Below are 25,915 nucleotides of genomic sequence, written 5' to 3'. Positions count from 1 at the left end.
ATCCACCTGGATGATTTGAGCAGAGAATTAAACCAAACAAGTCAGTCTACTTAAATTTAGTATGATACACATTCATCTCCTTGACCAAATCTGAAATACAGTAGAGTGGATATAAAAGCCAGAAGAGATTAACGACCGCAATACATTATTTCCTTTATTCTTACTCTTTTGCCCTAAAAGAGTATACTGTTTTAAGTTTTTAATGTAATAGATCAGTGAATACTTCTTATACTAAAAATGCAGAATGAAATGAAATTATTTTTCTTGGTATCATACTTGTCAACTTGCTCGGGGCTCAGGTAACAACCAATCATGGCTCAGCTTCAGAAAACAGGTGAGCCATGATTTGTTGTTAGCTGAGCCCTGAGCAACTGTGATGTCCTTTTCAGTCGACAGCAAGTGACAAAATGGCCGCCCCCCGAGATGGCTAAAAAGAGGTGGGTTTTGCTGCTTAACTCATATTCCACAAATGCAATATTAAAGAGAATGCTGTGTTCAGACAAGTGGAGGCGCATAGAACATACTATTGTAAAGACAATTGTTGGGTTGATTTCATCTTAAGTAAATAGAATACAACTTTATTGATAGCCTGCAAAACAATGAAGAGTGGTTCAGCTGTGCTCGACTTTGTATTCCAATGAAGCACATGCACCTTACAGTGTCTGCATCTTGAACATGATCAGTAATTGCAATTTTAAGTCATGTTTATCATCCAATAACCTAATAAATTAAGACACTCTTCTCTTCACCATAAAAAAAATTCTGTATATATATATAAAAAAAAAAAAGATTAAATGAACAATCATTTGGCTCTTTTAATGAAATGAGCTGCATTACTGCTGTCATTTCACCTCTAAACTTGGTAGAAGCAACCCATGTACAAACTCAGCAAAATATATTTGACAATTCTTTGTTTGGGTGCAGTGTGTTTGTGAAAGGCTATGACATAATTCTTGTGACAGCAGAGTGCCGGAGGTGCCCCTGCAGGGTGAGTTTGATTGAACAATGCAAGAATCTAATCCGTGCTCTTCACCACCTTCAATTGGCAGGACGACTTGCAGACAACTTGGCAGCAATAGTAAATTGTTCCGCTTCGGTTCCATTCAGCCATCCATTTACTCTAACATGTATCCTAATCAGAGCCACAGGGAAGCTGTTTTATGATGAGAGGCAAACTAAAACCTGGGCTCATCACCAGTCAATCTACTCCCAAACGTATTTACTCAATGTGCCTGAGCCTGTTTGATTGAACACAAAGTTAATACAGTCTCAGGAGGAAACCATCGCTTATTGTGTTGTATGAATAGCACGGGTGGATGCACAGGCTTTTTGTACCTTCTGCCATTTAATACAGGGGTTCCCAACCAACAGTCCGTTTTTTTTTTTTTTAGTCTCCCAATCAGGGATGTATGTTATATGTATGTTATCACTCGGGAATTGGAATATACATCTGGTTGGTGGCAATATCTGCCCGAGTAGTCCTAAAATGAATCTGTCCTTGACATAAAAAATGTTGGGGTCCACTGATCTAATGGAAGAGCTTTTAGTTGCTCTGCCTGTCACTGTCTGTCGCTGGCATAGACATATGAACAAAAATATTTTTGTTAATAGTAAATGAATGTTTTTTTGAACAATGTAAGTGAAACGGGATAACCCCTAATAATGTCTCAGAGCACTCTGGTTGGGAATCACTGAGCTAGATACACTGCTGTCAATTGATTGGTCAAAAAAAACAATTGTCCATGGTGAAGAAAATGGATAGCGGCCCTAATTGGGCCAAGCGGAATTGAAAATTGATGAATAGATGTAATTTGAGAAAAGGTGACCAAAAAAAAAATCGTACCCCAGTAATTGTTCATGGTATGAAGAAAAGCATGACGGCACTTTAATGAGTGCACATTGAAGAGTTAAACAACAGGGAATACGATCTCATAATGCAGGGTCATAGAAAAAGGGCAAATTGTATTCCTTTGCATCACTTCAGCATGCTGAATGCACATCATATTGAAATTTGTGTCAAAAAAGTTTGAATTGATTTAGATGTTGTGTGTCATTGAAATGTATGATTTGGACACCAAGGGATTAATTAGAGTTAAATATAAATGATAATAATAATAATAATAATAATAATAATATTTTTTCTTAAATCTTTATCTACAGTCTAATTCCAGGTTTGTCACCTTTTCACAAAGTTTGTCTCTATAATGCTGCTTCCTTTTTTTTTTTTTTTTAAATCAAAGACACGTGAAGACGCACCTGTCACACAATCTCCTGGTTTGAGGTATTAATGATGATGGATTTTAATGCACAAAAAGCATAACATTTGGAGTTCAATCAAAATTTTGGTGGGAAAAAGATATGCCTCAAAAGTCAGAGAAAAGTTCGAGTTGTAACTCTTATCTTGTGTGACATACACAACTCAGTGAGAATTAATAAAAGTGCTTTTATTTTTCTAAAATTTTTTGCTTGATTTATCATCCTGCAGAATATTAATACACATAATGGCCAAAGCCAGCTACATCACCTTTTTACTGTGCTGAAATGGTATTCATCTTCATAGTCTGAGTAGTTTTCTTTATTTTAGTTTTATTAAATGGAGAGTCAAGTCAAACATTTTCTTTGCAATAATGTGTTCTATGCGCCCCCATTAATCCAAACACGGTATTCAGATTCATTCTGTGTTTGTGAAACATGGATTCACCCATTGGGGCTAGGGTTTTTATAATATAATATTCCGTTTTGATTTCACCATTTCCAAACGTTGTAGCTTGAAAATGGTTCGGGATAAAGGTGTACTTTAAATGTTGCTTGCTGCAATTTTGCTTCTTTGGCACTTAAACAGAAAAATCCACCTGTTTTTATCAATCTCAGAGTTTTGCCATTTTTCCCTTGTACTGCCACGTGCTGGCGACTGAAAATGAAATCACAGTGACTATAAGCTCAGATAATGACTACTTGACTACTTATATTTATATAATACAATGATTAAGCGGGTTTGATGCCCTCTGTTCACATGTTCACACGTCATGCACTTAGAGATCTGAGCATTCGTAAGGTTTCGACCGACTTTCTTCCACCAAAATGTCACTCCTCCAAGTGTCTCTCCAAGACTCTCCTTCTGCTGCGCCGGCCCACACAGCTTGGTGGTGACAGGCCCGCCGAATTGGCAAACGATTGCAGCAAGGCTTGCGCTTATACGACAATGAGGATCCGCCGGCATTTGTGCCATGGCACAGATGCGTCTATGTCTCTGAAAATAGAGCCCAATCGATTTATTGAGGTCATTTGTTGCCTTACTATAACCAAACTTAAAAGTAGGGTTGAGTGAGTAACAACAAGGGTTTTACTATTTCCTCTTATGTCATTTTAGTGCTGCTCTGTTTTCATTTTCATCTTTCATCAATGTATGGGCAAATATTGATACATATATACAATATAATGTATAAAGTGGATCCAAGTTACAAAATAAATAAGAACATGAATGAAAATGTTTTTTTTTTTCCTGACAATCTTGTTTTGGAAAGGCTGGATTCCGTCTTTCAGTATAGTTATGGAATACCTGTCTGGGTGAACACACAATAAAAGAATACTAAATAAAAGAAAAGAATACACCTGTTCATTGTGTTTGATTGCTGCCAGCTGTGAGCCACTCAAATGCACCTCTGTATTCCTGTGTTGTACCAGGCCTTTGATCAGGTAATTGCCCCTTCGGCTCCTGGAGTTTGCATCTCCTATATGTTGCTATGGCAACCACCTCTCTAACATCCATTTGGGTACCCCCTCAATGCCTTTCAAGAAATATTGTTTGTTATGAGACTGACAATCATAGAGGGAAAGGGCATTTGACGACACACCCTGACTCATTAAATAACAATGTCTTAGGTGGACTGGTGATGTGTGTGACAAAAAAAAAAAAAAAAGAAAGAAATGTGCCATTGTTCATAATCCTACGTTTGTGTCATAAGGCCTCATTTCACTGTCACTCATGTTACTTGATTCCCACCTGACTCCCATGAACATCATAAGAATTAACCCAAAAGATATTCCGCTATTTGTTCGGCATTTTCCCCTCATTATTGAGGAGGTTTTAAGCATGTTAGCATAAAATGCTCCTAAAACTAGGCTGAAAAAGAAAGTACATTTTGGACAATATAACCCATACATCCCTTATGTTTTCTAAAACTTCACGTGGATCAGGAGGGTTTAAAATGGGAACGTTTCAGATATGCATTGTAGAACACAGAATTTCTTTCTGGCTGTGGCGTTCAAATAAATTACTTTGGGAGATAATAAGAGAAAGAAACCTCATGGTCGCCTTTTAAATTGGAATTTGCATTACGATATGCAGTAATCTCAAAGTATATTTGATCTTGTCAGTCTTGATTCTGACTGAATTTTTTAACATAAGAATCTAACATGTTTAACCAATATTACACATAGCCCAAAGTGCTTTTGAAGGGGAAAAACAATAAATACCCACATTATTTTTAATGTCAACTGTTTAATTCAAGTCTCACAAATGAACCCAGTAGACATCAACAGGTTTTCATATAGCTTTAGTCTAAATTTCATAGATGCGGAATTTAAAAATGGTGACCTGATTATTATAAAGTGTATCTTTATAGAACATTACAGAACAAGATGAGGACCATAGAGCTTTATTAATGCACATACCTCAGGTAATATTCAATACTGGTTTGCATGGTGATGGTGGTGTCAAAGTCAATGTTTTTTTTTTTTCTTTTTGGATCAGTCGCTGTCCAGGATAGTTTGTTCAGGGCAGCTCCTGCCCGGCTGGCACCATTGAAAGGGATTTAGGGTCTGCAGAAATGACACTTAATGATTTTCTTAAAAGCCCCCTGAAAGTCTTTGTTGAAGTAAGCGTAAATGATGGGATTGAGCAGTGAGTTGGAGTAGCCCAGCCAGTTGATCACGTCCTCCAGCCAGCGTGGCATGTAACACGACTCCTGGCAGAAGGGCATAACCAGGGCGACGATGAAGAAGGGCAGCCAGCAGAGGATGAAGGTGCCCATGATGATGCCCAAAGTCTTCACCGTTTTGCGCTCTCGAGCCAGGGCGATCTTCCTCTTGGCCTCGGTTGCCTTCTCGTGCCTGCTCTCGAACAACGGCATGGTGCTCGGAGTGTTTGGAAGCGGGAGGTTATCTTTGAGGCTGCTGTGAACCTCGATGATCTCCAGAGATTCTCCGTCCTCGGCGTGTTTCACCGCGCCGTTGACGCACGGCACCGGCCGCGGTTCCACGCTTCTTTTCCAGCTTTTAGTCTGCGCCTCTCTGGGTGTCTTTTTGTGGAAGAGCGCGGGGGATACAGCCGAGCAGGAATCGGCCACTTTCTTTTTTTCGCTTTTACGCACAGTCCTTCGAATGCGGAACCTGGCCGCTTTAAATATCCGCCCGTAAAGAACCAGCATGAGCACGAGGGGGATGTAGAAAGCACCAAACGTGGAATAAATGGTGTACCAGCTGAGATCTTGCCTGATCTTGCACTGCTTTGGGTTCTTCCTGTCTTCTTCCACGTTGTTCGGCTGGGAGCGCATGATCAACATAGGCGGCACCGAGATGGAAAACCCAACCAGCCAAGTGACGCTGATCAAAATCGCTGCCCTGCGAGGTGTCCTCTTCTTCATGTAGTCTATGGGCTCGGTAATGGCCCAGTATCTGTCCAGTGCGATGGCGCACAGGTGCAGTATGGACGAGGTGCAGCATAAAACATCCAAGGAGATGAAGATGTCGCACGAAATCTGCCCCAGCGTCCACCTGTTCAAGACCTGGTATAGCGCCGCCATGGGCAGAACCAGCACCGACACCATTAAGTCGGTGACAGCGAGAGAACCGATCAAATAGTTGGCCACATTCTGCAAAGAGCGCTCCAGGGCGATGGCAGCCACCACACACGCGTTCCCAAAAATTGCACACAGGATGAGCGCGCAAAGGAGAAAAGAGGCGAGGACTTGGTAACTCAACCTCACCTCCTCGTCTTCGGCTGTTTTGGTGGTTTTGTTTAAAGGGAAGTCAAACGGAGACAAGGTTGTCGTGTTGTTTGCGTCCTCCATGCCGGTTTGACACTATTTAGAGATGCTCCGAGATGGCACAGAGCGCACTGTCCCGCTTTGAAGAGCACATAGCGGACTACTCCAATGTTTGAAGCTCACGGCTTGGAGAGATGGTGCTTATTTATACCAGTGCGTCACTGTGTGCCGTGAGGGTGCAGTGAGGAAGCTAATTGCAGTGTTGTTTCTTTTTTGACAGTCAAATAATAATTTTTGAACCCCCGCCCCCGCCCCTCTCACAAAAAAAAAATATCCAGTGCATATAAGGTTGCCCACTTTTAGTGTCAATGCAGATATACATTTATTTTCTATATTTTTTATTTCTTAATTGACACAAAAAGCTACGAAAGGAATGTGCATCTATTATATGTATTGAATATGTAATTTCATTCATCACATAATGTGTGAAAACTGTCCAATACTTATTTTTTGAAGATATATCCCTGTCTGTCTGTCTGCCTGTCTGTTTGTCTATCTATAATTATATAACAACTAGGCTATGTTAAATAAATGTGCATACTGGGGGAGAAAGACACCTACCACCCCATGCCGTGTGTTAGTTTATTACTGGTGTCTCCAAAACAAGACCACAAGAACATCTGATATATTTGGGCCTGTTCCTCAACCTGGGTGTATTTATTTATTTATTTATTTATTTATTTATTTATTTATTTAGTTAGTTAGTTTGTTAGTTAGTTCGTTAGTTAAATAAACTACTATGTAAGTAACAAAAACTCTTTTACTCAAAAACTCTTTACTGGTTCTTTTCAAATAAAAATGTTTTTATTTTATTTTTAATGTCTTTATTGTTAGAAAGACATTAGACAAAGTACGGACATCAATATTATTGATTTTCATCGTTGGTATAGTCACTATACCACTATACTATAGTGGCTACTAAACACAGAAAATAAAATCTGTTTTGCCCTATCCGACTTGCCGTAGTACCTCGGCTCTTGAGCAGGAAGTACTCCAGAAGAGAGTTTCTTTCTACGGCGAAAGGTATTCTTGACATTTCTTTATTTAATTTCGAATTAAACGTGGGGAAACCTTAATATATCAACATATTTTGTTTACGGAACCAAGTTCGAAAACATTGCTTTTGCCCCCACGCTATCTGGGTAATGCAGATGTGAATCTTGTATAACTAGATCAAAGTCTTCAAATGTAAACATTTGTTGTGTGGCAGGAAACATTTGACGTTCTCTTGTCCAGGATTTCGTCCTAAGTAAGCCAATTTTGGCTTGAGTTGAGAAGGTGGAGTTATCTCCTCCAACAAAGCGACACAAGAGAATTAGTGACAGAAAGCGTATTTAAATGCATCTTCATTTGTATTTTCACTGTGTTTTTCAGCCTTGGCGTAATAGGTGGGACAACTGAGAAAAGAGAGCAATGCTTCGCTGCAGGAAGTGCCGGAAGGTTGTCATCGAATGTCTGCAAGAGGTAACTCACGTTATCATCACTTTGTGTTTTCCGAAAATTGTAATTTACTCAACCCTAGATTGAAATCAAGTGTGTTCGTCCTTTACATGCGTTAACATCAGAGCCCGCTTAACATACCCACCCACATACATGTATCCACTTCAACTTATAGTGCCTCCGAGTAGTTGCTTTCTCAGTGTCTTTCTCAAGGTTTAGTGTACTGGTGTACAGAAAGTAGTTCCAATTTCTGTATTTTAATGTTATACTGTGAAGCAATATTTAATGGCTTTAAATAGGGCTGTCACTATTGAATTTTTAGAACCAATTATTCTGGAAATTTCTCCATCAATTAATGAAGTAATCAGATAAAATTCAATTTTGCATGATAGTGTTAGAAACCAATTTCCTTCTATTACTGTTTCTGAACCAATTATAATTTGGTATTGTTTAGTGTTAAAATACAAGTAAACAACAATTAAGCAATATTGCATAAGAGAGATTGATGTGTTTCTCACCAACCTTTTTGAAACTGATTCAGTTACTGGTTCGGTCAGTGTTTTGCAAATGTATTATTTTGATTAAACACAAAGGATAATCAGTCTGCTTGCATGAAGGACTACAGAAATGAATGAGTACTTCTGAAAGGCTGAAATCAGAGGATTTAGACAATTTCAAGATAAACAACGGTTCTATCATTGATTACTCGATTATCAAAATAGTTATTGGAATAGGCATAGATGTTACAGTAATTATACTGTAAATCTTCAACTATCTGTGACTTTATACCGATACGATATTATCACGATATGAACCTCACGGTATGCTAATTATCCTGATATTGATGATGAGGATATGTGATCATATTAATATTGGGATACTGCGATATCGCCGTTATCGTTACATCCCTACATAACACACATGAAGCAGCAACACACCCAAATAGAACATACTATACTCAAAGGTATATATTGTCTTTACTCTGTGGGATTTGTTTCATACCTTTTCTACCTCTTCTTTCTTCTCTCAAGTAATGTTCATGTTGCATTGCGACCAGTTGTTCTGCACTGAAGAGGCGCTATTATAAATTTGGATTTAAAATGGACATAATAGCAGGCTCACGAATTATGAATTTTGATCAAATAGATGTTCACTGCAATAAGAGTAGCACCTAAAGATTGCCAATATCCCGCTTGGAATAAAAATTGGTGTCATGACTGATAATGACGTCTATAACTGCAGGGTGTAGTGTTTGGCCAACTTAAAGATAACCAAGTAAAAACATAAATGCTGAGAATCCCAAAACTGGCGTCATGTTGAAAATGTCCTATGTATTGCATGTTTTGCAGGGTGAGGTCGCAGATGAAAGTTCAGAGGCGGCTTGCAACATTTGGCACATGGATATTGATACACTTCCGGAGTGGATACTGAACTCGTTGCACCTGGTACAGTGCAGACGTCATTTTGAGAATTAATGTTCATTAAGTACAGAAACCATCCATTTCTTCTTAGGCCCAGTGGACTGCTGGGAGGCTGAACTGTCAGAAGTGTGGGGCACGTCTGGGAGGCTTCAATTTCATCCATCGCGGTGAGTGTCCATGCGGCCGGGATGCCGCCGTCCACTTCAGCAAATGTCGCGTCGACCACGACCACAAGCAGAAACTTCTCATAGTCCAGCCAAGATGGTCGAGCCCACACAAGAGGCCACTGCTGACAGAGGGCTCTCAGGCTAAAGACGAGAGGCCAGAACTGAACAAAAGCAAACGTTTACAGCTCAACACTGTTGATCACATGCCCCTCCTTGACCCTGGCGAAGCCTCACAAGTAATGTCTGAAGGTGAGAACGCAGAATTCTTTATTTCATCCGCTCATAGTTGGAGCTACAGCTTGGAGGATGACTCCTATTTGTTTCTGGTTTGCAGAAGACCCTGCAGACATGTCTACACTGTCCCCTGTCTTGTATTTAATGGACAAAGATGATGAGGCCACCTTCGGTGCTGTCAGTGGCTGCTCATCTGTCTCTGTAGCAAGACAGGTACCTCTGGAACATCAGATGGTGCAAACTGAAGAAGATGAGGGGTCATCTGCCGAAAATGCCTCAGAGGAGGTTTCACTGTCCCTCAGAGGAACACTGATTTCTAACACTTCAACCGAGCAGGAAGAGGATATAATGGTATGTTACAATATATTGTCAATTATTCATTAGTATTTACCCTGCAAATATCCTTGCTTACATTTAGATTTTTCTCTTGACCAAATGTGGGGGGGATTGACAAGATAAAAAAATAAAATAAAATAATAATAATAATAATAAAAAATCTGCTATATTTTCTGGTGCAAATTATATAGATAAATATTGTATGACCTGTACGATGCATAGACTTACACATGTCTTATGGGTCAAAGCAAATGTCCTCATCATACATCAGTTTGTTGACACAAACCTGATTACAGGAGGTCTTTGTTGGACAATTAGCTGGACGATTTCTTTTCATGCTGAAAACGCAAAAAAAATGTGTTAGACAAGCATGTGTTTCCAGCAACAGCTTTCATTCATTTATTTAAAAACGTCCTCATTTAGCATGTGTTGTCATGAAATGCAGGGGAAGCTCCAAAGTCAAATGTCACTGCCAACAGTAAACACCTGTAAGTTCCACCCACGTCACGTGTCATCAGTCATTTTGCAGTTTTTTGGGGTTTTTGTTCTAGTTAGTTTAATTACACAAGGGTCAATAGGTTTTCACTTGACTTGACTTCGAAACGGCCATTTAAATTTACACCGTAGCCTATGTTAACGTTATCGGAAACATATCCCTATCCTACAGTAATGCTCGCCCAGGGTGAGATCGAGATATCATCAGATGTTTGAACTGTGGATTAATATTTATTAATTACCAATATAACTTAATATTGTTCATCTATCTACGCCAGTGGCGTGTTGGGAAAGGCAAAACAATGAAATGCTCTTCCATTTGATGGCAGAAAGCGGAATAAACCTGCTCATCCACCTGCTTCCATTCTGACTGTATAAGCTTCATGTTTAATTGAACAGGGCCAGATTTCACACCAAGTCAATTTGTGAGGAAATTGAAATGAGATCATCATTGTTGCAGCATTTTTGTTTCGTAGTGTGCGTAAAATCATTGCCTTGGCTCAATCGTTGGGTAACACGGATCATCGTGGTAGGGGGATTCCCCCATCTGTGGGCCCTTCTCAAGGCTTCTCATTTTTCCCCCAGATGTTTTTTGTTTTTGTTTTTCCTTGCCCTCCTCGGCATTCAGATCAGGGGATGTCATTAATATTTGTCAACTGTGGGCATGTGAAGCCCATTGAGACTGTCTTGTGATTAAGGGCTATATAAATAAATTTGACATGACTTGATGTCCTATCCTATATGGCTGAAATCCTGAACCATAAACACTGGCAGTAAGAACTGCTTTGTAACCTCTGGAAAGAATGGTACATGATTACTGCTGAGTTCTAAAACCGTCAATACATTTAGTATTAAATGTCAATACATTTAGTATTAAATAGTAATACTTAGTAGTCTAAGTATTCCTGATAGGACAAGCCAAAAGTCACAACTACAGCTCAAAAGTCTAATAAGTAGTTTGGTGGTCCTAACGTGTTTATGCACCCTTGCAGCCTGGTTCCTCGCTGGCATCCACAGCCTTACACAGACAAAGAAAGAGGGAGAAGAACCACCTTAAGAGTCAGCGGAGGAAACAGAGGCGGCGGGAAAATTGGCTGCACAAGCAGGTGAGGGATAAGTCCACAGTGATGTTACATGTCACACTATTTACTTGTTTAAGATGGCAAATCATAGTTATTCACTTACATCTTCCATGTGCAGATTTCCCCATTGTGGGACGAATAAAGTTAACTAACAAAGGCTGTCTTATCATTCCTGATCAAAAACATGTTTTTGTGTTTTAGTAGTTTGCTTGACAAATTTCCGTCTAAAAAGTCCAGGCATAAGCCGGCTCAAATTTGGGGAATTCATTGTTGTTGAGCATTCTCATTCCCATTCAAAATGGGGAAACAAAACAATAACAATAAAAATAAAAAATGTTTTAAAGACATTTTTAAAAGATATCTAAATTTTTTTTTCTCGTATTTAAATGGCAGATCTAATACATTTAAACACTGTATATACACCAATGGATTAGCATACAGTTTTTTTGACATAATTAATCAGAGTAGTGCACACGTATTTGCCGCTGCTTTAATGAGCCGTCAATTTATTTTTCAAATGACAGTTTATGATGGCAAAATGCTTGTTTTAATAAATCAGTATCAGAGAGTTAGTCGACCCTCACACAACCTACATGTGAATATACCCTGCAAGTTCAAAGCAGTTTTAAGGCCGCATTGAAATTTAAAAGTCCAATATGAGATTAGAGTCATAAAGTTACAAGAATAAAGATATTTGAGGGACAAATGTATAATTTTGAAGAATGGTTCATATTAATATATTTTTTTAAATGTCATAAAAATTCTAGATTATTGTCGAAATTTAAATAGGGTAAATTTGTCATTTTTATATAACCGTCAGTTAATGTAATTTAATTAACATTGCTACATGATGACCCAGCATGTTTGTCAATACGTGCCCACATGCTTCTTTCGCCAAAAGAAACAAAAGTGTTTAGTCATTTGAAAGTCCCTGTAGCTTATATCGACATGACTATTTCATAATTTTTCAAACCTATTCTGGACACTAACTTCTCAAGTAAACACATTTCATACACAAGGCGCATCAATGTGCTTCACACAACCCAAAGCACAACACCTGAAACCATTTAAACTCAGAACAGCAGAAGACATTTAAAGGCAAAGGAAAGAGAACAAAAGTGACTTATTAAATGCTCTAAAAGAACATGAACTGACCACATTTAAACACAAAAGATTTAAAAAGACATTTCAAATGGAAGGATGGAAAAAACCAAGTAGCTTTCTAAAATTACTAAAAGACCGTATCGTGAAATTGATGTTTGAGAGGTTTAAAAGGAATGTGAAAAAAAAATTAAAGCTATGTTTAAAGGTATTTATAAATGGGGCTGACTTGCCTTCTGTTGGCAACGTATTCCATTTGTGTGCAGCATAATATCTACATGCTGCTTCAGCATGTTTACTTTGAAACCTGGGCTCTACTAATTGACCTAAGGAGTCGAGTACTCGTATCGGTCTGAAAAAAACGAGGTATCGCCACAGCCCTAATTTTTATATTTATATTTCACAATGTAGCATCTCAACCGATAGATGGTCAAGTCTTCAACTGATGGTTTTCTGCCTTTTATTAAAAAAACGTTTTGCTTACAATAGCTTCCAACCACCGTAAGAGATTTTGCCGCTTCGCCGGGTGCTAAAACAAAACTAAGCAGACAAACGGTGGTTTTCACTTGGTTCGTGCGTCTTCTTCCGGTTACAGTTGCAAACTTTCACAATAAAAGTCATAATGAATATGAACATGTAATTATACAGAATAAATAAAATAATGCAGTAATTTAGTTTAGAACATTACTACTAATAATAATATATGCAAAATACCAGTAGCAAAAATAATTTTGAAATTAGGTCATTTACACACAATGTGTGTAAATTTTCTATTTTCTTTATGAAAAACACATAACAAACAAATTGTGATTTTGTTTGGGGCTGGAACGGATTAATTTAAATTTATTTGAGTGAAAAAAAATTGATTTGACATGTGACTTTCGAGCATAGTCACGCAATATATTAAACTTGTTAGTCAACGTACCAGTGTGTGTGTTTGGAGAGGGATGAAAATATCCTATTGTAAGAATTGTTGTTTGTGTCTAGGCCAGCAGTTTGAGTGATAAGATGCTCAACGGTGAAGAAGAGGAGGAGGGAGACAAGCAAGGCCTCACATGTGCAGTGTGTCTCGACGTCTACTTCCACCCTTACAGCTGCCAACCCTGCGGTCACGTTTTCTGCGAGCCGTGCCTCCGCAGGCTCGCCAAGAACCAAGAGGAAAACACGCCTTGCCCTTTGTGCCGCACCATCATCTCGCACACTAGATTTCACACAGGTAAACATTGTCCACAACCAGTAGAGCTTACTTGTGTTACATGTTACAGTACTTTTTTTTTAGCTCACGATTTCTCGGTTGAATCCGAAGTTCACTCGCTGTCAGGTGGAATTGCTATTTCTTTCTTTCAAGTTTAACATCCATTCTCTCCTCTGTAATTTTAAAGGAAAAGTTTGCTCACTGACTTTGTGTGGTGCACATTCAGACGAGTTACATTACAAAAACACACACTTTAGTTTACATTGAACCCTCGCATACTTAGCGAGCTAGCATCTGAGGATTCGCATATTCCCAGATGTTTTTTTTTTTTTTTTTTCAATTAAAAAAAAAAAAAAAAGGTTTTCCCCATTTCCACCTCGTTTTTCATTGAAAACTCATGTGGAATGTTAATCAGCGTTTTTTGACAAAGCATCAGGACCAACTGGGGGTTCAGCATCTTGCTCAAGGACACTTCAACTAGGTCACAACGGCCGGGGGTCGAACCCACTGAACCATGCCTCCCCGAAAATAAGTTGCAAGTTATTTTACCAAAATAGAGGTTAATACTTTGACCCAAAACAAATATCAGGAATGAATGGGAGATAAGGGAGAAATGGACCTTATGAGCGTGAGAAAGTGTTATGATGACTATAGTGACAATGGCGTTTTTGTGAAATGCACAATTTGCTAGCAATCAAAAACCAAGCAAACAATCCAGAAAAAGATGAAGATTGTCAGGAGGCTAAAGGTCTTTGAGCAGAGAGTGGGCATAGAAATATGGAAAATCTGGTGAGATTTTTTGTTTCAAAATTTCTGAGTTGAATCAATTTTCGTGCCTTGGCTCGAAACATCTCATGTTGAACCCATCCAAAGTTCAGGCAATAAGGGTATAAGTTCCGACAATACCTCGACACTGTTATGTCATAACATGGCCAGGAAAAGTTAGCAGGATAAGCACAGTAAACAATAGACAAGCAAACATTCAAATATATTTCATTTCAATGTAATTTTGAGTAGCTTGTAGCTGCAGTCCTCATGTCGATCCCTTGGGACCAGTCTCGGTCCAGCACTGCCAAGTTGGTTGGAGTTGACCCCCCTCGCCCTCAAATGGGTGGTCCTGGGCGGTTTGAATCCACAACAAATTGTCGTTAGAAGTTACCATGGTGACAAAGTGTGTCTCCTTATCACGAGTTGGTTTTAGCAGGGTCTCGTCGAAGCAAGATTGCTTGCTTTGAAGTGAGACTGGAGCAGACCATGTGCGGCAGTCTAGCTGTGGAATCTTGGATGAGGGGGCAATGGTCTACTTGCAGCATATTAGTTGTAACCTAACTTCCTTCTTGTTTAGAACTTAGCCGGAAAGCAGAAGCCTCATTCCCGAGAGTGTGCCGCGCTCGAGAGCAGTCCTTCCAAAATGACTCATGTTTTAAATGGCCGCTGCCCCGCTGTCGCAAACCCTTCTGTAACTTGTGGGGTGAGTAAGTCTGTCTTATCTTGTCTCTGCACTCTCAAATTCTCAGACACACACAACCATTGTGGATAGAGTGAAAAGATTCATCCAAGGGAATGTACTGTACATAAGCACTTCAAATGGAATCCGATGGGAATTGAACGACGTAAGCATCTAACCAGGTTACTGTATTTGAGATTTTCATGTTAATTTAAATTGGATTTAATATGGATGAAATTTAGTTGGATATTACAGCTGACCCGGAATGTAAATAGCGTATTTAAAGTTAAAGGTGGATAACATGGCAGGAAAAAAAGCTTTTGAATTGTGTTAAGTGAGTTAGTGCATGCTAAATAAGACCCTGCATACACTTCATAAATCACATCACAAATTGGTAATTGTAAAAACGTCGATAAAAAAATGATTTATTACAAATAATCGCATCTTTGGTCATCAACTATATTTATGCCACAAACGTATGACGGGCAGAACAATTAAATAGGTTTCCACTAGAGGACAGAAAATACAATTATCCTGCACGTTAACTCATTCACTGCCAGACATTTTCAGACCCTCTTTTACCCTACTGTGTGAAAAAAATTCAAAAAAATATAAATAAACTCCTGGTATTGAATGGCTGGACTGTGACAAATAAGACAATAAATATGTCAATGGCAGTGAATGAGTTAATAGCCATTAAAACAATGCAATTACTTTTTGGGTGGTCTTGTGGTTAGCACATCCGCTTCACAGTTCTGACGTTGTGGGTTCTGCGAGTGGATGCTAATTTACCCATGAAATGTAGCATGCAGTGGTTCTTACCTTAATGCACACACTGATGCTGAAGGGTGTAAGATAAGACAAGGACTAAAAAGGAATTGTCACAAGAAGGTCTTGGGTTCAATTCTGAGCTGGAGTGATGAATCACTTTGGGTGCCCCATTGTCATTTGATCTTTTTCCTTTCAGGATATAGGAGGAATGCAGTAAGGGCTCACAGAAGTTGGCACTTCGCCCATTTTGGTTTCACGCTGCAGACTTTCGACCTCTCCGACGTGTGTAGCTGGTTCTTTGATGTCGGACTGGCCATAGTGTACACCCCCTACTCAGCTAACTGGATGCTCCCTTTGCTGTTCCTTGTTATGGCCATGTACTACTTGTGTATTTAATATTTGAAAGTTGCTGCTCTGTTTTCATTTTTGAGTAAAGTTTTCCTTCTATTTAACTGCATGGCTGCATCTTGGCCAAAAGTCAACTCTTTCACTTTAGTGTTCGAATTTCTCAGAAAATGGCAAAGTATGACTCTCTTTAGACATCTTGTGAATTCAAAAGTATGGAATCGAAATGTTTCCGAATAAACATTTTGCAATTCAGTTGATCAGAAAATTCTGACTGTTATTGTAGACTTAATAGTAAAATGTATAGTGAGAGATGGGTGGAATTGGAAACCAGAAGCATAAACAAAGATGATTTGAACAATTTTGCAATAATTACAGCACTGTAAGCATTTAAAAACTTACTCATTGATGATTTAAAATAATTTGTACGACTTTTCAGCGCCACACAGCTGTGGTAATGTACACAAAATGTACAGCCATGTAAAGCTCAAAATTCACTTCAGTATCTTTCATCATCATATTTTAAATTAATATTTGAAATGAATCTAGAACAAATAACTAACCAATTACCCTTGAACATGTGTTTGATGTACATTACAGGTCGGTTAAAAAAAAACATGGAGTATATACTAAGGAGTCTATACCCATTCAAAATCGTAAGTACCGGGAACCAGAGATGGCAAATATCCTCACAAACACTGCTGCTTTTTTTTCTTTTTTTAATGTGATGTCTTCCCCTTTTAGGTTGGGGGGGGGGGGGAATAACAAGCCCCCTTTGACAAATTAAGAAGAAGGTACATATAACTATTTTGAAATGTAGGTAGTAAAGTAAAATGTTTTCAGAAAAATAAATTGTAGTGATGTCCTTGTCTACTAAATGGTTTGCTTTGATGACCCCCTGAGCTTAGGAAAGAGGGAACAATTGACCTATGTCAGGTGAGCAGGTAGATTGCTCCAGCATGTTGATGTTCTTCTTGGCCAGGAACTGTTAGGTGCTCAGAGTATTGTAAGCAGGCGCATTGTTATGATGTAGCAACCACAAGTTACTCACCACTTCTCGCACACTGAACAAAGCACTGATTGATCGTCTGGCCCACAATGAAGGGGAAAACTTGAGTTTTAGTTTGAAATGCAGTAAATGTTTTGACATTTTTGATACACCTCATATAAATGAATGTTGGCTTAGGTATAATTGTATTTCCCACCCACTTAATTTGAATGACACTTTTATTGGGGAAAGAGATATCTAGCTGAAGGTGAAGTAAATTGCAAGCTCAATTCTTGTCTTGTAAGGTAGCAGAGGAGGTTTCCTCAGTCTGTGTAGCGTTTAAGGGGTTAACACAAAGTCAGGCGGGTGGGTGACGACTTGTTTCCCTCCTCACACGTGAGCGTGCGGCGGAAGACGTCGGAGCCTCCCCCTCGGCCTTCACGAGCGGCTGAAGGTGACTCTCCTCTCGGCTGGGGGATGCAGAGGGAGCTGCTGGCGGTCCTTCCGCCCCGCTACACTGTCCTCATCCGGGGAACATCTGTTCGTCTCATTTGGGGCTCCACGCGTTAACTGCGCTTCTCTGCGGTGTCCTAACCGGTGGCGTCTTTTTGCACTGCTGAGAGGACACAGCAAGCCTCAAGAAGAAGAGGGCGCTCTCTGCATGCATGAGTTCTGCACCGTGCGGGCGGAAAAAGCGCCCCAGATCTGCAGGCAGCGTCTTGCCCATCACGAGAGGGGCGCAGACGGATTCGGAGCACCGGGAGAGCACCGTGGACGGCAGCAGGATGGTAAGTTTCGCCCCCCGAAAGATGTTTTCTATCTGCAGAGCTCGTTTCAGAATGTGCAGGTGCAACACGGAGACAAATCACTGTTGCCAATCGTTTTAAAAACACAAAGCACGTAAAGAGTATCTGTGCTTGTCTGCTCGGAAAACACCAAGCCGATGATTTTTTTGCTCAGACTGTGCAGGAATTCAACACCCTGGTGGCGCTGTACCGGGAACAGGTCATTTCTGTCGGTGAGATGTCAGCCGACTGTCCATCTCTGCGGGCTCAGATGCACTACACGCGAGCTAAAGGATGCTCCATGGCCCGGGCTGCGCACCAAGACCTCGCCCTCATCGCTGTGTCTGGGTAAGCATGAGAGTCGCCTATGGTCGTATAAAATAGCAAATACAGTATTTGTGCCTTTGTTATTATAGCACGGTTGTTTGTAGACAAAGGAATGGGAGAAATTTCAGAAATGACTATATAATTTGGATTGCACACTGGTACGTCAGTAAGCCTATTGGCATGTTAAGTATGTTAGAGAAGACGTATTTGTGTCAGATGAAAACAACATTAACACAAAAGTGACTCAACCCCATTCATCTATTGTTCATACCACTTGGCCTTCTTAAGGTCACAGGTCAGTAGGAGCCAATCCCAGCTGACTTTGGGCGATGGTACATCCTGAAGTGATCGCCAGCCAAACACACAGACAAACAACCTTTTACACTCACACAGAAAATCCACCTTCATGGAATGTGGGTGGAAGCCCGAGTACACGGAGAGGTAATTTGTACCTGCTGGCCGCTTCCCGGTGGGCCGGGGTGCCATATGCGCTGCTCAGACCTCTATTACAGCCAGGCCGGTGCTCCCAATAAGCAGAGCACGCACAATGCTGATTAAAGCTCATATCTGAATGCGTTTTAAAATCTGCAAATAAATTGCGTTTATGACACGGGGGCGGGGGGGAGGGGGTGTTCGTCTCGGCAGAACAAGTTCTCCAGTATTTTGAGTACCTTGATTAAAAAAATGCTTGAGGATATTTTTTCTGCCTGAAGTACCAGTTTATTAACTGTCGCTCTCAATATCAACACAACGTCATTCTGAAGTCATGTTTAGTCGCTAATTAAGGATGCTAAAAAAACTTTAATTAATCATGCTGATATTGACATTAGCGTCTAGTGGCTAGCAGCTAGCTAGCAAGAGCTTTGGACAACTTTTTCAAGGCAGTTTAATAAGCAAAATAATAATCCTAACGCAAACTCATTTTTGCTGACAGCCTGACACAGTTGTAGTTGCTACTGATCATCTTTTATTAAACCAGGCTTACTCAAATGTATTGTTTTAGCCAGCAAAATCACGACTGTGGTCATGGCGTCACTTCGTCCCGTACTCCCTAATGTTTCCAGGATAATATAACAATAACACAAACTGGCAGGTTATTGTATTGTATATAGCACTGACTGCACTACATTTGTTACAATGGGTGCTACTAAATTGCAATAATATAATACCAAAAGTAGTAATAATTGAATACATGACTAGAAATGCCACTGTAATTATATTACATCCCGTCTGTACAAAATAAAACATTAAAGACACATAACAGTCTCAAGTGTTAACGGCAACAAAGAATGCTGGGAAAGGCTCCGTGCAAAAGTAAAGTTAGCGTCATTACGCTAAATAGTGCACCAGAAATGTTGTGAATTGCTTTCTTCTTCATTAAAATGTACACAAAATTTTGTCAGTCTGAGCCATGAAACTCCAGGGCTGAAAATGAGTTCAATTCCAGTCCTGCCGGAAACCATGTAAACTCCATACAGGAAGGCTCAAGCCAAGATTCAAACCTTGAACCTCAGACTTGTGAGGGACACATGATAACCAATGACCACTATAATGCTGTCCACCTCTTAATTAATCAATTAGTTAAGCGAAGAGTCATTGTAGAGAATATGCTGTGGGATCTGGGTGAATTTGATATGGAAGAACAGTCCTGAATACTTCCAACACCTTTTGGGTGAATCAGAATTATTAGATATTTACTCATAATTTGAAATAAATATATCCACATAGCGTGAGCGTGTGAGCTCAGCCCTATGTCAGGACACGTGTAACCACAAACACACTTCATCATATTTAAAGCGGAAGTCAACCCAAACATATTTTTTTCAAGAATATGTTCCCAGCAGGCCCACTATTTGAAACATGGCAGTCTGATTAATTTTGCACTTGTGGAATATAAGTTAAGCAGCAAAATGCACTTGTTTTTAGCCATCTCTGGGGGCGGCCATTTTGTCTTCTGTCAACTGAAAATGACATCACAACTGCTCACAACGACCAATCACGGCTGACCTATTTTCTGAATCTGAGCCATGATTGGTCGTTGTGAGCAGTTGTGGTGCCATTTTTCAGTCGACAGAAGACAAAATGGCCGCCCCCAGAGATGGCTAAAAATGAGTGGATTAACACTTATTCCACAAATGCAATATTTATCATAATACCCTGTTTCAACTAGTGGGCTTGCATAGAACATATTCTTGAAAAAAAAAAGTTTGCGTTGACTTCCCTTTAAGTACTCGTAGACCCACAATAGTGTAAAGTGTTAGCTACAAAATAAGCCATGCATGCTGTATTGTATTGTATATGCTGTAGCTTCATATTAGGGGTGGGCGATCTGGCAAAAATATCATATCATGTTTTAAAAATAAAATCACGATCACGATTTTATCATGATTCTTTTTTTACATTGTTTTTTAAAGACATTTCTGACCATTTTCCTCATGTTAAACATCCATCCATTATCGATACCGCTTATCCTCACAAGGGTCGCGGGGAGTGCTGGAGCCTATCCCAGCAGTCTTCGGGCAGTAGGCGAGGGACACCCTGAATTGGTTGCCAGACAATCGCAGGGCACACAGAGACAAACAAACATCGGCACTCATAATCACAGGGGCAATTTAGAATGTCCAATTAACCTACCAAGCATGTTTTTGGAATGTGGGAGGAAACCGGAGTACCCGGAGAAAACCCATGCAGGCACGGGGAGAACATGCAAACTCCACACAGGGAGGCCGTGGCCGGGATCGAACCCAGGACCTCTGAACTGTGAGGCGGACGTGCTAACCAGTCGTCCGCCATGCCGCCCCATGTTAAACATATAAAACATATTTAAAACGTGTATAAAACTCTAAAAGAAAAAAAATTACATTTTAAGTCAGCTAAGCTTTCTAAGCGGGTATACGCGTCAGCGGCTTTGCGCCGCCATAGAGCTAAACTGTTTAGATTACAATGTGCCGTGTAGACGATCAAACGATCTTTCGGCTTTATGAGATCGTGAACACGTTAAACCACTTAACGATCTAATATTGTCATATCGCCCACCCCTACTTCATATCCATTACTTTAGTTCAAACAATGCACCGTCAAACTTTATATAACCACGTGTATCCTGTGGATGTCTCACAAGAACCATGCAGTACCAACATGACAGTTACTAATATAACAGCAATCAGGTGTCAAAGCCAGAGGTCGCAGCAATAAGAATGTCAGCCAATACAGTGGAATATATAGTTTTATTGATTTGAACCAAGCCATTCATTTTTGTATGTATGAGAGTTTCTCCTTGATCATTCATACAATCAATACTTTCCACTCTTCTTTATTCACTCCGGGGATGGATGTGAAATATACTCTATTATACTTAATTGTATCGCTGTATTATTATTATTATTATTGTAACAGATTTCTTTTTACATCATCTTTTTTATGGACTCTGTGCCTCTCTCTTAAATCCCCACTCTTCTCTTATCACCCGCCGATGCAGTCCAGAGGACGGAGAGATCCACCCTGAGATATGTCGGCTCTTCATCCAGCTGCAGTGTTGCCTGGAGATGTTCATCACGGAGATGCTAAAGTCCATGTGCCTGCTGGGGGTGCTGCAGCTTCACAGAAAAAGTAGAATCACTACAGTATACAGTGCACAGCAACATCACATTATAAGGCAGATAGGCCCATAATAGAAACTCACATAAGGGAAGCAATGCATACTTTATATACTGTAAACGAGTTTTCAAGAACTATGATAAACACAGCTAGCTGAGTCTTTGTATCAGCACTATCAGCAGCGTGTTGTTTACTACTAAGCTTGTACACTTGCTGACCAAGTTCACCCGGTGAAGCATAAATAGGGTATAGAGCAAGCATAATATTTCTATCTACCATGAATACTATTACTTCTGTTCTTGGAATATGTACTTAAAGTGGAAATCAACCAAGACATATTTTTTTCATGAATATGTTCCCTGCAGGCCCACTTGTTAAAATTCTGATTAATACTGCGTTTGTGGACTATGAGTTAAGCAGCGAAATCCACCCGTTTCTAGCCATCTCAAGGGCGGCCATTTTGTCATTTCTGTCGACTGAAAATTACATCACTTCTGGTCAGGGCTCAGGTAACGACCAATCACGGCTCAGCTTCAGAAAACAGGTCAGCCGTGATTGGTCGTTACCTGAGCCCTGAGCAACTGTGATGTCATTTTCAGTCGACAGAAGTGACAAAATGGCCGCCCCCGGAGATGGCTAAAAACAGGTGGATTAACTCTTATTCCACAACCATACTTGTATTTCAAGTGCTTACTTATCCTTTAGTGCTGAGTGTCAAGTACATGTGGGTACAGGATTATACAACAAAATTATTACTATTACTGAGTCAGGTACATGGATAAATGAACTTGATGTGAATTTAAAGGAAAACGCATTTTAGTTACAAACCATTCATATAGTTGGAATATTTTAATTGACAATCATGCTGATATTTATTTCAAATATTTGTTAAAGGGATTTCAATAGCAAAGAAAAGTCAACTGTTTTGAGGTTGGTGAAGATGATAAAACAATGTAACATTAGCGGACAGCAAAGTTCTGACATCAGTCTTGACTTAATGAAGAGGTGAATAATTTTCAATCACAAAAAATGTTTGTTTAGTAATATTGAGTACATTGACCATTTTTAACAATGCATTGAAAATTTGATTAAAAGGTGATTCTTAAATTGCAGTCTATTCCAAAATTGTATAATGATAACTACAGATTGATTAACAAAAATAGACCCCACTAGAAAGGACCTCATTCACATTGTTTTTGTTTTTTAATTATTATTATTGTGGGTTTTTGGGGAATTGCTTGATGTATACCATAATATTACCAACTTCTTATGTTTTTACTTCAAGAAATGTTATTTTGTGTTTTGCCCTCAAGGAACCGACTCAGAGCCGAAGATGGACTTCAGAGTGGACGAAAGTTCTGATGTTCCAATCCTCGAGGACCGCTCCTCCTCACCCATTGACTACCCTCATGATCCGTGGCTGGTGGGAGTCCATATTGAAAACATAGAGAGGTATGCAGACTTTTCAGAGGGACTTTTTCGCGAGCGCTAAAATCTAGTTGTTTATTAGGATAAAATCTTTAAAAATGCAAAAAGCTGACTTGTCGTTACTTTTTGTCATTGTATTGGCAGAGATATGCAGGAGATGAGAAATCTTCTTAGCAAACTCAGGGACACAATGCCTTTGCCACTGAAAAATCAAGGTGTGTAAATAGTGAAATTAGATTTTTACTATTACTATTTTAACTTTTTCTGCTGCAATGTCAATTTATCATGTATTTTGTCCTGATTCTTGTACGGTGTAAATGTCTTAGCTCAGCCTTGCAAGATACTGATTGTAGCTCCTGATACTTTGCAGAAAGACCTCTAACAATTCAATTCAATTCAATTTAGAGCATAGCATAATAGCAAATATGGGCATTATACACAAGATACAGTTCTTTGCAATGAGAAAGCATTTCTGCAGCAGTGGCAAAGTAACATTTCTTCAATTTAAAGAAAACAAACATCCATAGACGAACAACAGATGGCTTAACAGAACAATACTGATAGTAGTTCCATGAGAATTATATTAATTAGTAAACAAGTATACTAGCTGCGTTTGACCGGCGACCAGTCAAGAGTGTACCCTACCTTGCCCAGAGCCAGTTGCGATTAGCTGTAGCTCACCTGTAGCAATATATATAGCACGCAGAACAGAAAATGGATGGATGGATGGATGGATGTACAATGTATGCTACCATCAGCTTTACAGCTAGTATTACTACTGCTATAACTTCTGTACTCAAAAGAGAGGAACAAACGAGTCATTTGTAAAATAACACTTCCATCTTGCCACTCTGCTCCTTAATCCAGACATATGAAGAAAACAGCGGATTGTTGTCACATGTTCTAAACAGCTCTTACTTGCTAGGAATTTCGATCACTGTTTTCAATCTGTTCTACAGTAGATTTATTGCTTTGGAATTTTATATGTAGGCTTTTCTTATTAAAACCTTTGACCAGTGACATCGCTCGAATTATGGATTTTGGAACTGTCACTGGACTATGTTTTAATCCGAGTGCTGTGTGTCACAGATGATAGCAGCTTGTTGAATCTGACTCCACACCCGCTGGTCCGCCAAAGGAAGAGACGCTTCCCTGGACTCTGCTGCATGGTGTCTGGTTAACAGTCTGAACTCAATTCACCATGTACTGTACATCAAGACTTTTGGTTATCCTTTTATCCTTTTAAAATAAACACATTGTTGTTCCCTGGTCAACAGACATTCCTCCAGCATTTAATGATAAGAGGCTATTTCTTTCCACAAACTGTACTATTTAGATTCCATCAGCCTTTTAGCCATTTGTTCTGTTTCCAGGAGGTGAGAAGGTTCTCACCTTTGCATTTATCACTCAGTTTTCACCATATACAGTATATTGAATTCAATTGTATATATTTGGGCTATGCACAAGCATTATCACCGTTTTGTTTTCTCACTGTGCTTGTGTCCTGTCAAATTGTGTGTCACAATACACAGTGTTTTAATCCCAGATACTGTATGTTTCACAGCAGGTACACAATGTGGACAAAATAGTGTATTGGTGTTATGTTGCATACATTCACCTGGTTCCAATTATGTGTTTCATTTTAGAGCGGGTGAATGGGAATTGCAGTTTAAATTTGATAAGTCTCAACGTTTTTATTCTAGATGTTGTTCGTCTTTGATTTCACCCTTAAAGTGTTGATGCATGGTTGTATTGGTTGCTCAGTGCTTTACAATCGACTATGTCATGTTTCAAACTACAAGATTTATTAGCATGACATTTAGTTTGAATAAGACCCACTGTTATCAGGAGTTAAAGATCAGATTCTCCAGTAAAAAAAAATGAAATAAAATAGAAATAGATTCCCAGTGATTAATAGTTAAAACAAAACTGGCCTTATCTGTGTTTATAGTTATCCCCCTATAAATTCTAAATAAATCCAAGCCTTCATTCATTTATAAAGATTTGATTACGTCATGATAGTTTTCTATAACGCATGCGTGAATTGTTCATTGCCTCCTCTAGTGGACACTTGTAGCCCTTGCAGTTGTTTTCATAAACAGCATGCGGAACAATAATGTATTTTTCAGCTTAACATCTTTTGGGAGGAGGAAGGGCTCCCACCCTCACTCAACACAATTCCACTTGAAGACAAAATTCACTTATGACATATGTTATACTAGAGTCGTTTCGCCACTGAATGTAAATGCAACGTATTGTATGGTCATTTGTAAAGTTTGTGTTTATGTGGAACCTTTCTTTTCATGTGTTTTTTTGATCATGGCATGTATTGTGTAGTTAGTGTCCTTGTATGTAGACAAGCAACAGCTATGTATGTACAGCTTAATTTTATAATGTGAATAAAGTTTTCTATCCAGTAAGTAAGGTTATAACTCATTGTAAACATATGGCCATTAAAATAAGGACATGTAAATGTTTTAGCTTTGTCTTAATTGTTGCCCAGTCTGCCTTAGTAGCCAGAAGAGCAACTGGATATTTCCTGATGGCTCAACAAATGTAGAAATGCTGTGGCAACAATAGTAAAGACGCACGTCGAGCTGCTGTTTTCATCTGCTTTAGTAGGTCAGGATAGGTTCCCGTAAACATTCCCATTCATCAAGATCATTTCATTCTCAGGACATTGAATTGATCTTAATTCAGCTGTTTTGG

The 25,915-nt window shown here is 39.3% G+C and overlaps 3 protein-coding genes across 4 annotated transcripts; 2 read left to right on the top strand and 1 right to left on the bottom strand.

Moving 5' to 3' along the window:
• Positions 1-4,656: 4,656 nt before the first annotated feature.
• htr1ab (5-hydroxytryptamine (serotonin) receptor 1A b) lies at positions 4,657-6,147 on the bottom strand. The gene has a single exon (XM_086054286.1). The coding sequence runs from the start codon at positions 6,069-6,071 to the stop codon at positions 4,815-4,817; it is 1,257 nt and encodes a 418-aa protein (XP_085910412.1). The 5' UTR covers positions 6,072-6,147; the 3' UTR covers positions 4,657-4,814.
• An 859-nt stretch (positions 6,148-7,006) lies between these two features.
• rnf180b (ring finger protein 180b) lies at positions 7,007-16,336 on the top strand. Of its 2 annotated transcripts, XM_086054285.1 has the most exons (10): positions 7,007-7,070; positions 7,422-7,511; positions 8,837-8,932; positions 9,000-9,075; positions 9,160-9,324; positions 9,410-9,660; positions 11,133-11,246; positions 13,311-13,539; positions 14,864-14,989; positions 15,933-16,336. In XM_086054285.1, exons 2-10 carry the CDS (start codon positions 7,461-7,463, stop codon positions 16,130-16,132), a joined length of 1,308 nt encoding a protein of 435 aa, XP_085910411.1. In that variant the 5' UTR covers positions 7,007-7,070; positions 7,422-7,460; the 3' UTR covers positions 16,133-16,336. The 2 variants fall into 2 exon arrangements, with proteins under 2 accessions (XP_085910411.1, XP_085910410.1); XM_086054284.1 differs by having other exon boundaries at positions 9,000-9,324.
• Positions 16,337-16,841: 505 nt separating this feature from the next.
• Positions 16,842-25,626, top strand: LOC147135215 (regulator of G protein signaling 7-binding protein B-like). The gene is made up of 6 exons (XM_086054287.1): positions 16,842-17,857; positions 18,030-18,202; positions 21,660-21,790; positions 23,092-23,230; positions 23,351-23,421; positions 24,296-25,626. The coding sequence occupies exons 1-6, from the start codon at positions 17,735-17,737 to the stop codon at positions 24,385-24,387; spliced, it is 729 nt and encodes a 242-aa protein (XP_085910413.1). The 5' UTR covers positions 16,842-17,734; the 3' UTR covers positions 24,388-25,626.
• The last annotated feature ends 289 nt before the right edge of the window (positions 25,627-25,915 follow it).

Source organism: Filicampus tigris, chromosome 15, assembly GCF_054856515.1.
Source record: "Filicampus tigris isolate MCC_2025a chromosome 15, RoL_Ftig_1.0, whole genome shotgun sequence".
Lineage (NCBI taxonomy): Eukaryota > Metazoa > Chordata > Actinopteri > Syngnathiformes > Syngnathidae > Filicampus > Filicampus tigris.
This window is presented reverse-complemented; position numbering and strand designations above follow the sequence as displayed.